Here is an 11,660-nt window from a genome sequence, read left to right as displayed (position 1 = left end):
AAAACTGAGCCTCTGACTTCTAATTTATCTGAAGAAACCTTAAAAGACATCGTGAAAAGCGGTTTGACTACGTTTCAGAATATCAAAGATTTTCTATGCCTTGCCCAGGCCGTAAAGCATATTATCAAATGTGTGACATAAGCTTCAAGTGCAGTTTGCTGAGAAAGTAAACAAAATGATTTTATAATGGCAAGAGCATCAGTATCACAACTGCTAATGCCTAATTTTGAAAAAAAAACAGCGTTATCTATACTAATATTATAATCTATACTAATATTATAAAGCTGAAGATATTGTTTGTTTGAATGCGCTAATCTCAAGAACTACTGGTCCGATTTAAAAAGTTCTTTCGGTGTTAGATAGCCCATTTATCGAGGAAGGCTATAGGCTGTATATCATTACGCTTAGATTAACAGGAGCGGTGCCACGCGGGTGAAACCGCGAGGCAACCGCAAGCGCAGCTAGTACTAAATAATTACTTATTTCTGATATTTTCATTCCTCTATAATATCATTTTCATTAATGAAATACGTTAAAACAACTAATCAGGCTATTATTTAGTGTATCACAAAGAAGTTTGTTATATAATAGACTTGGAGGCCATAAAAATACTGTGATTAAAAAATAAATCAAAGTTTGCGAAAAAATCAAATTTTTCTAATTTTCAATTGGGTTGGGGCACCTCAAAACATCAAGACAGGTAAACAATATTTTGTATGCTGAATTCACTCATTAAAAGGCACCTTTCTGTCGCTATGCCTTTTGAAAAAAATAAAAAAAAATTTCTTTCATACATTATCACTCCACCCTAGTGTACACGTACGCGTAGCACACGCACACATTTTTTTTGGTTTTTAGCTTCAAATAAGTCCTAAACGTGGAGTATTCGATAGTACCTAATCGATTTACATTGTGTGCATTTAATGTAATTTCTTGATAATTAATAGTTTTTGTGACTAGCTGCAGTTTGACATCAACTGAATACATCAATTAGGTAGTTGTACAGTAGTTGTTGAGTAGTTCATTCTTATTACGTTGAAACTAAAATTTAGCTCAGCCCTTTTGCCGTTCGATATTAGATTCACAGATGCTGCTTATAGCTGCTTATAGTATACACTTATTAATTGTTTTAAGTTGAGTTTTCAAAAGTAAACATAACGTTAAGGAATTTAGCCATATGCAAATTTGCCGATAAAAAAAAGTTTTGAAGGGTTTCTCGCGATTTTTTTTTGTAGGCAGATATTATGTTATCACATGATTACTTTAAATTCAAGTTGGTAAATATTCAGTTGAGAATAAGCTTTCACCACTTTTTGAGTGTTTTCTGCGGTTCAGTTACGAATTATTCGTTTTAAACTTTTTAAGATGTTATTTTTGTGCTGTTGTCACATTTGTTTGTTAATGATCATAACAACAAAATAAAACTGCTGTTAACATTTGAGCAAGCTGCACAGGCTAGCACAATGATAGATTTGGGAGGTATAGTTCAGTAGAGTTCTAGTTGAGTAGAGTTGTAGCATACTGATAGTTGTGTTGTCTCGTACGTTGTGAAGTTAATGTGTGTTGCGTGAAATAATATTGTGATGGTAATGTAGTTCATCGAAGGATTGTGGTGTTCTATCTGGCATGAGGTCCAGGATAGTAGATGTGTGTTCTGACCGGTCAGGAGGACCGCGGCAGTATGGTAACCCTGTAAGGTCAGTGTGGGCCGAGGCAGGATGGTAGTTATTTTGGTATCCCGAGATGAATTACCGTAGTAATGTAGTGTGAGAAATGGCGTACGGGGACGCATGATTGTCAGTATGGCTGTATAGAAGATACCTAGAGTTTTAATATTCGGTTGGATGAGTAATATTCAGTTCAGATAAGATTTCTCTTTTTTTTTAACTGTTGAGCTATTGAAATACTAAACACCAATAATCACTTTGAAAAGACAGATGTTGTTTATACAATGTTCGGGTAACTTCACTTTGTTAATATACTGAGGATGCCTGTGGGCCAAGTACCACTTGAAGTTGATTAATGTTTGAAACTTGAATTTGAGTTGAGTGATAGCGGTGAATCTTAGTTCGATTGGTCAGAGTGTGCCAGTAGTCATTTCGTAGCCGTAGTCCGTTGAAGTCGGTGTCTGCTATAAGGGGTTATGGCTGCTTATAGTAAACCGTGGATGCGCGGTATTACCGTAGTCCGTTGAAGCCGGCGTCTGCTATTAGGAGTACAGATAGCTGCTTATAGTAAACCGTGGATGCGCGGTGCGCGGGTGACGCTGGCGGAGGTTGGGTCTTGGAGAGACCATTGGAATATGGGAGTCCGTGGGACTCGGCATTCGGAGGAATGCGTGTGGAACAAACATGAGGTTTGTTGTGGGGCTTAGTGAAAAGCCAGAGTTTGCATTCGGAGGAATGCGTGTGTGTTGTTGGGCTTAGTGAAAAGCCAGAGTTGGCATTCGGTGGAATGCGTGTGTGATGATGGGCTTAGTGAAAAGCCACAGGCCTCGGATAAGATTCATGCTCTAGTTTTTTTGTGATACTTTAATAATGATCTTCTGATGACAATAGCAGTGAAAGTGGTGTTTGGTCGCTTATGCGTTACTTTCTTTTAGTAGTAATTTAATTGAAATGATCAGAATTCAATGTTTCATTATTTTAATCAAAATGGTTAATTTCAAAGGGTTGAAGTTGGAAATTATTTTAGGATATTCAAATTAAGAAAAAAAACCTGTTTTCATATGAACTTAAATTTTGTATTATGAGATTCTTTGCTATAGGACGTTTCTTGTACAAATTTCATGATTCTGTGTTCACAAGAAATATCCTGAAGGTATTGATTCCTCGTGTCCCCTGCGAATGTCGAAAACTGCTATCTTTTGATCGACTGTTATAACTTTTCAAAGCTTAACGGGACGATGGTATGCGATATGAATTTCAAAGGTCTTGATAGATAGACTGATAGACTTACGGACAACTAAGTGATCTTAAGGATTTAGTTTTTTTCAGTTTTGTGGTTTAAAAGCCTAAAAATTAAATATCAGAGTTTAATTGTAAAAATTTGTCAGGATTGGCCGAAGAGCATGTACTGTGCGAGATGTTTTCTGTGTTACAGCACCCACAAACACGAGGACGTGTTCAGCGCAGGATGGCCGTGTCGGAGACGGTCAATAGCGCGGATGTAAAACGACTCTAAGCACGAGTTCCGGGAGGTGGCAGCACAGTGAAGTTGGCGGCTTACTTCATGCTTGTACCGGGTCGAGCCCGTGAAGGCTCGCCCTCGGGACGGCACTTCACATTCGAACATCGAAGAGTTCGGATCTTCCACTACTAGGAACTGTTAACCTTTTCTTTGCTAGTGTTTAATTTAAATGTGTAACGTAACGGTTATTAAAAGTGATTGTATTTAAAGTGATTGTATTAAAATGACTGTATTGTAAAACTGACATGATTAAAAAGAGCAACTATAGAGTTTCTTGCCGGTTCTTCTCTGTAGATACTGCTTTCCGAATCGGTGGTAAATAAAGAAATGATTGAGTTTGAGGTGTTTCTTTGCTTGATTACCCAACGCAACGCCCACAGCTTGAAAATAGATTCACAATCTACATCTTGCTCCGACATCAGAATTGGGATCAAATCGAGCAAATGAGAAAACACGTGACGATAACCTCGATACGATATACGATAACCTGATTAAAAGTCAAAGCGCCGCAACCACGTGGCACTTCGATCCAGTTTCAACGGGAACAGCAAGAAGTCGGAAGCGAGCATCATCGTATCATCGAGAGCAGCGCCGTGTCATGTCGTGCACCGTGCCATCGCGTCGAGCATCCGGCTTCGAGCATCATGCGTCGAGCGTCGAGCATCATGCGTCGAGCGTCATGCGTTGCGCCATGTGGTGCATTACGCATCCATACTGAGCGCCGCGGCACCAAGCTGGGCTCCGCGACACCACGCCAGGTGTTGCACATCCACGCCAGGCACCGCAATACCACGCCGGGCGTCGCGCTACCATCACTACCATCAACACGTCGAGCCTGAGATCACCGGAACCAGAGCGACGTGTCGACGTGTCGTGCAACTATCCTTCAATCTCATACAAAACCGGTCAGTAGATAACATTCCACTTTGAGTGTACAGTAAGATAAAGAAAGTAGGTTTTCAAAATGTAGTAACTTCAAGCAACTTATTCGAAAGAAAAAGAAATTTATTGCCAAAAAAATTAGTTACAAAATTTATTTTAAAATTAATTGAGGAAAATGGTCACAGCCTCGGCAAAATGCTGCACAAAAACAGCGCTAATTTACAGGCTGTACCGAATGTAATGATTACAGATTTTGTTAAAAGTTGTAACCTACAAGACCAGTGTATAGTTTAATCTTATTGCATTACATTTAACTCAACTTATTTACGCAGTGATAAATTAACAGTACCTATTTCACTTATTCAGGGACGGGTTTACATTAGTAGGTAATTCACGTAATTTTAAAAAATACTTTGTGGCGTAAGCACTGCCATCAAGATAAATTAAGTAACGAATTGCTTTAATGTTTGTTATTTTGTGAGCTAACACTAACAAAGAAAGCACATTAATTGGTACACTGCATCCAGATCCTTCAATCGAACGTAAACAATAAACATTCACTTGTCCGTGTATCAGAACAAAAACAGTATGCGAATTACTTTCAAATTAGTTTCTTAACTACCCGCGTTAGTTTCTTGACTACCCGCATTAATTTCTTAAACTACCTGCGTTAGTTTTTTAGGCTATAACCCTTGACAAATAGCAATTAATTGCTACACAAAGACAGCCTTATTGCTATTCGATTAAAAACGAAAAGTAATGCCTTAACTAGTGCATTTGAGGTTTAAAGAAAAGCGGTACAGCCTGTAAATTAGCGCTGTTTTTGTGCAGCATTTTGCCGAGGCTGTGACCATTTTCCTCAATTAATTTTAAAATAAATTTTGTAACTAATTTTTTTGGCAATAAATTTCTTTTTCTTTCGAATAAGTTGCTTGAAGTTACTACATTTTGAAAACCTACTTTCTTTATCTTACTGTACACTCAAAGTGGAATGTTATCTACTGACCGGTTTTGTATGAGATTGAAGGATAGTTGCACGACACGTCGACACGTCGCTCTGGTTCCGGTGATCTCAGGCTCGACGTGTTGATGGTAGTGATGGTAGCGCGACGCCCGGCGTGGTATTGCGGTGCCTGGCGTGGATGTGCAACACCTGGCGTGGTGTCGCGGAGCCCAGCTTGGTGCCGCGGCGCTCAGTATGGATGCGTAATGCACCACATGGCGCAACGCATGACGCTCGACGCATGATGCTCGACGCTCGACGCATGATGCTCGAAGCCGGATGCTCGACGCGATGGCACGGTGCACGACATGACACGGCGCTGCTCTCGATGATACGATGATGCTCGCTTCCGACTTCTTGCTGTTCCCGTTGAAACTGGATCGAAGTGCCACGTGGTTGCGGCGCTTTGACTTTTAATCAGGTTATCGTATATCGTATCGAGGTTATCGTCACGTGTTTTCTCATTTGCTCGATTTGATCCCAATTCTGATGTCGGAGCAAGATGTAGATTGTGAATCTATTTTCAAGCTGTGGGCGTTGCGTTGGGTAATCGAGCAAAGAAACACCTCAAACTCAATCATTTCTTTATTTACCACCGATTCGGAAAGCAGTATCTACAGAGAAGAACCGGCAAGAAACTCTATAGTTGCTCTTTTTAATCATGTCAGTTTTACAATACAGTCATTTTAATACAATCACTTTAAATACAATCACTTTTAATAACCGTTACGTTACACATTTAAATTAAACACTAGCAAAGAAAAGGTTAACAGTTCCTAGTAGTGGAAGATCCGAACTCTTCGATGTTCGAATGTGAAGTGCCGTCCCGAGGGCGAGCCTTCACGGGCTCGACCCGGTACAAGCATGAAGTAAGCCGCCAACTTCACTGTGCTGCCACCTCCCGGAACTCGTGCTTAGAGTCGTTTTACATCCGCGCTATTGACCGTCTCCGACACGGCCATCCTGCGCTGAACACGTCCTCGTGTTTGTGGGTGCTGTAACACAGAAAACATCTCGCACAGTACATGCTCTTCGGCCAATCCTGACAAATTTTTACAATTAAACTCGGATATTTAATTTTTAGGCTTTTAAACCACAAAACTGAAAAAAACTAAATCCTTAAGATCACTTAGTTGTCCGTACGTCTATCAGTCTATCTATCAAGACCTTTGAAATTCATATCGCATACCATCGTCCCGTTAAGCTTTGAAAAGTTATAACAGTCGATCAAAAGATAGTAGTTTTCGACATTCGCAGGGGACACGAGGAATCAATACCTTCAGGATATTTCTTGTGAACACAGAATCATGAAATTTGTACAAGAAACGTCCTATAGCAAAGAATCTCATAATACAAAATTTAAGTTCATATGAAAACAGGTTTTTTTCTTAATTTGAATACCTTAAAATAATTTCCAACTTCAACCCTTTGAAATTAACCATTTTGATTAAAGTAATGAAACATTGAATCCTGATCATTTCGATTAAATTTATGAACTACTAACTACTAAAAGAAAATAACGCTTAAGCAACCAAATACCACTTTCACTGCTATTGTCATCAGCAGATCATTATTAAAGTATCACAAAAAAACTAGGGCATGAATCTTATCCGAGTCCTGTGGCTTTTCACTAAGCCCATCATCACGCACGCATTCCACCGAATGCCAACTCTGGCTTTTCACTAAGCCCAACATCACACACGCATTCCACCGAATGCCAACTCTGGCTTTTCACTAAGCCCAACAACACACACGCATTCCTCCGAATGCAAACTCTGGCTTTTCACTAAGCCCAACAACACACACGCATTCCTCCGAATGCAAACTCTGGCTTTTCACTAAGCCCCACAACAAACCTCATGTTTGTTCCACACGCATTCCTCCGAATGCCGAGTCCCACGGACTCCCATATTCCAATGGTCTCTACAAGACCCAACCTCCGCCAGCGTCACCCGCGCACCGCGTATCCACGGTTTACTATAAGCAGCTATCTGTACTCCTAATAGCAGACGCCGGTTTCAAACGGACTACGGTAATACCGCGTATCCACGGTTCACTATAAGCAGCCATAGCTCCTAATAGCAGACACCGATTTCAACGGACTACGGCTACGAAATGACTACTGGCACTCTCTGACCAAACGAACTAAGATTCATTTCAATTACATGGACCACAAATGATTTACCCTTACTAAAAGGCCTAGGCAATATACCGTACCAGCCTATCGGTAAGTCGTTAGTTAATATTGAGGTACAAGGAATTACTGAAAAAGATATAGAAATATTAGTTATTAATGATAACCTCATTAACTATCCAGTGCTTCTAGGGCATTCATTTTCAGAACGGCCGGGTATTAAAATTACTAAAACCGTAGATAAACTGGAGATTTGTAAGACCCAAAACGCTAAAATACACTTGTTATGTAGGGAGCAAACTTATATTAACCCTGAGGCAATACAAACTGTCGCAGTATTAGCAAAACCTGAACTTTCTTGTACTGTATATGTTAGAGGTGGTATGCGGGGACAAAATGGTTCTGAATTCTATTTGTTTCCGGGAGAATATGAATTAAAAGATGGATTAGGCTGTCTTCTTATCTTAAATCCTAGAACTAAGGGTTTAATTCTAGAACGTGAACAGTTGCTGATACGCAGTATGGTAATGAGTAATGATTGTAAATATGTAAATAACGTTAATTTCACTGACAGGAATGATATATCTGAGCCTGTTATAGGGGATAATCTTAGCGAATTAGAAAAACAAATGGTGAAGGACTTGCTCGCAAGATATAGCAGCTGTTTTTCTTCCTGTCTTAAGGATCTCGGATTTACAACTGTATTAGAAATGGATATACAATTAAAGAATGAAGAACCGGTAGTTTACAGGCCTTATAGACTCTCGTATGCAGAAAGAGAAGATGTCAGGCGCATGGTAGCAGAAATGTTAGATTGTGGTATAGTTAAGGAGTCTTCATCACCTTACGCGAGCCCCATTGTATTGGTAAGAAAGAAAAGTGGTGAGAGGCGAATGTGTGTTGACTACAGAGCCTTAAACAGCAGGACTAAGTGAGACCATTATCCTCTCCCTAGGGTAGAAGACCTTCTTGATCAATTAGCGGGCCATAAGATGTTCATATCGCTGGATTTGGCTTCAGGGTACTATCAGATTCCCATCTCGGAGAAGTCTCAAGAGAAGACCGCGTTTGTTACGCCAGATGGACAATATGAATACACCAGAATGCCATTTGGCTTAGCAAACGCTCCTTCGGTTTTCCAAAGAGCCATGCATAAGATTCTTAATAAAGCACGGTTAAGTTATGTAATTGTGTATATGGATGATGTTTTGATACCCGCGCGTTGCTTTGATGAAGCGCTGCAAAGACTAGAAGAAGTTTTGAACTTATTAAAAGAAGGAGGCTTAACACTGAAAATGCAGAAATGTAAATTTATGTTTGATAAATTAGACTTTTTAGGGTTTGAAATAAGTGGTAATGGTATCCAACCAGGCTCTGCGAAAACTGGAGCAGTCTCAAAATTTCCTACTCCCTTAAATCAGCATGACGTTAGACGATTTTTAGGTCTTGCCAGCTTCTTTAGAAGATTTGTCAAGGATTTTGCTCTGATAGTAAAACCATTGACGGGTCTTCTAAAGAAAAATGCGCCTTGGAAATGGGGGGAAGAAGAAGCAACTGCATTTACAGAGATTAAAAAAACGATTGACCAGCAGACCAATTCTCGCACTATACGACAAAAATTTAGAAACTCAGTTACACACGGATGCGTGTAGATTCGGCATCGCGGGTATTCTTCTTCAGAAAGACGAGAAAGGTTTATGGAGAGTTGTAGCATACTACAGTCGTCAAACCACGGTAGAAGAGCAGAAACTTCACTCGTTTGAGTTAGAAACTCTAGCTGTGATAGCGTCATTAAACAAGTTTAGGGTCTACTTGTTAGGCCTACGCTTCAAAATACTAACAGATTGTAATTCATTACGCACCACACTTACAAAACGAGATGTGATCCCGAAAATTGCAAGATGGTGGGTGCAGTTACAAGAATATGACTGTGAAATTGAGTATCGACCAGGAGATAAGATGTCACATGTGGATGCCCTGAGTCGAGCTCCATCAGACTCAAAAGTAGACGATTTGCACGTTATTGATATACTTAGTGTTACTGCTGAAGATTGGATTACTACTGTTCAATCTTCAGATGACGATATAAGGCGTATTAAAGAAATATTAAGTGATCCAGAATCCCCCAACATAAGTACATTTCAAAATTACAAATTAAAAAATGGACGTGTATACAGGATCATAGCTGATGATAATATCAAATGGGTAGTGCCTAGAGGCGCACGCTGGCAAATTGTTAAAGCCAATCACGATGACGTAGGCCATTTTGGGTTAGAAAAGACTTTAGATCGTATTCGGGCATTATATTGGTTTCCTAAAATGAGAACCTTTGTCACCAAATATGTTTCAGCATGTTTAGAATGTGCTCACCATAAGATGCCAGGTGGTGCTCGACAAGGTCACCTACATTCCATAGAAAAAGTAGAAATCCCCTTTCACACGGTCCACGTGGACCATGTTTGGCCTTTCATTAAGAGTAAGAAGGGGAACTCATATATCTTAGTAATCATCGATGCCTTTACTAAATTTGTTTCTTTGGCTGCCGTCAAAAGTACCAAAACGTCGGAAACTATAAAAGTAATTAAAAAAAATCTTATTGGGTATTTTGGTACTCCAACACGCCTCATTTCTGATAGAGGTAGCTGTTTTACCAGCAAGAGGTTTAGGAAGTTTATACAGGCCTTAGGCATAAAACATGTTATGAATGCAGTAGCCACGCCGCGAGCAAATGGTCAAGTAGAAAGGTCAAACCGAACTATATTGGCATCATTGGGAACCATGAACCATGGCAAAGATCCTAGAACATGGGATGATAATCTATCGGATATACAGTTAGGCATTAATACGACAATACACGACGTCACAAAAAAAACTCCTAGTGAATTATTATTTGGGCGTAGAGTTACAAATCCTTCGCAAGGTATATTAAGTGAAGTAATTTCGGATGTAGGACATGGAATAGTAGACGGTAAGATTGACGATATTAGATTAGATGCACGCTGCCTGATGAAACAGCAAGCGAAGGTCAGTGAAGAACGGTATAATAGAAAAAGAAAAGCGGCAAAAGTATATAAAGTAGGTGATCTAGTGCGAATTTTGAGAGCAGTTGCATCTGGCAGCGGGCAGTCTAAAAAGTTGGAACCCAAACTACAGGGACCGTACCGCGTAATTAAAGTTTTACCAAACGACCGTTATGTGGTAGAGGATACCCCTTTATCTCGAAAAGGTAGGCGGTACGAAGCTGTCGTGGCAGCCGACAAAATGCACCCTTGGTTAAATTTTAAATCGATGTCTGATAGCGATAATGACGGTGATGATAGTTGTTCTGATGCCATTGAGAATCAAAATAATTAAATTTTATACATACACATTAGGTAGTTTAAAGTTCTTTATGTATGTTGTAATACACATCCTTCTATAAATGACGAGTCAAGTCTACGTGTTTGGTATGAACGAAGAATGATCGACGTTTATAACAAACACATGGAATTTGAAATAGCTTGCATATTGTGGGCGTGCCGGGCACAATATGCCGCCCAACGAGAACCAAAATGCAGTATATGTGTGAACAGTGAGTACCGAGTGATTTTGTATGATTATTATGGGTATGCCGGGCACAATGATGTGCCGCCCAAAACGAATAGCTTACATACTGTGGGCATGCCGGGCATGATGTGCCGCCCAAAGAGTAACAATATGCAGTCTATGTGCAAGCAATGAGTACTGAGTGATTTTTATTACTGTTGAGGGCATGCTGGGTACAATGATGTGCCGCCCAAAGAGTAACAATATGCAGTCTATGTGCAAGCAGTGAGTTCTGAGTGATTTTGATTACTGTTGAGGGCATGCTGGGTACAATGGTGTGCCGCCCATAAGAAAGCAACAATTATTATTGTACATTGTTATTTTTGTGATCTAATTATTGTCAAATTTAAATGTATGAGATAGTATTATGTAATATAAATATAACATTATGATTGTATTGCAATACCTGCATAAGGTCACTAATATGTAAAAATGTATTGGTGAGCAATAAATTATTTGAATTTGAATTAGTCCTAATCAAACGGATAGAGAAGTGAGTTTTTGTTATACAAATGTTTGTAGCGATTGTCGAAGTAGTTCCAATAGAGATATATATATTTATTTATTTTCTTTTTTTTTCGAAATTTGTAAATCTTATTCTAGGCTTGTTTCCTTGTGTAATTTTGATTATTTGTAAAAGCTAATCATACCAATTCAAACTTCGGGAACTAGTTGTAAATACATATTATTATAAGTATTTGTTTCAATTTCATGTAAGTATGGTTGCATTTTGTTTTCCATATTTTAACATTTTATTTTTGTTTAAATTTAATTTAAGCCAACGAAGGCACTCGTTGAAGATCGGATGGCCGAGCTGTTACAAATCTTAAAATCATACATAGTACATTATTTTCCATAGACAAGGTT

The 11,660-nt window shown here is 39.2% G+C and overlaps 1 protein-coding gene across 1 annotated transcript; it reads left to right on the top strand.

The window, feature by feature from the left end:
• Positions 1-9,986: 9,986 nt before the first annotated feature.
• On the top strand, positions 9,987-10,562 carry LOC149895237 (uncharacterized). Its single transcript, XM_090119207.1, has one exon. It carries the CDS (start codon positions 9,987-9,989, stop codon positions 10,560-10,562), a length of 576 nt encoding a protein of 191 aa, XP_089975333.1.
• The last annotated feature ends 1,098 nt before the right edge of the window (positions 10,563-11,660 follow it).

This window comes from Colias eurytheme, chromosome 32 (genome assembly GCF_061535395.1).
Source record: "Colias eurytheme isolate Ceu_HAF_F1 chromosome 32, ilColEury1 Martin Lab GWU primary, whole genome shotgun sequence".
In the NCBI taxonomy this organism is placed as follows: Eukaryota; Metazoa; Arthropoda; class Insecta; order Lepidoptera; family Pieridae; genus Colias; species Colias eurytheme.
This window is presented reverse-complemented; position numbering and strand designations above follow the sequence as displayed.

Coding starts and splice junctions, on each gene's coding strand:
- LOC149895237 (XM_090119207.1), top strand. CDS start 9,987: ATGAACCATGGCAAAGATCCTAGAACATGGGATGATAATCTATCGGAT.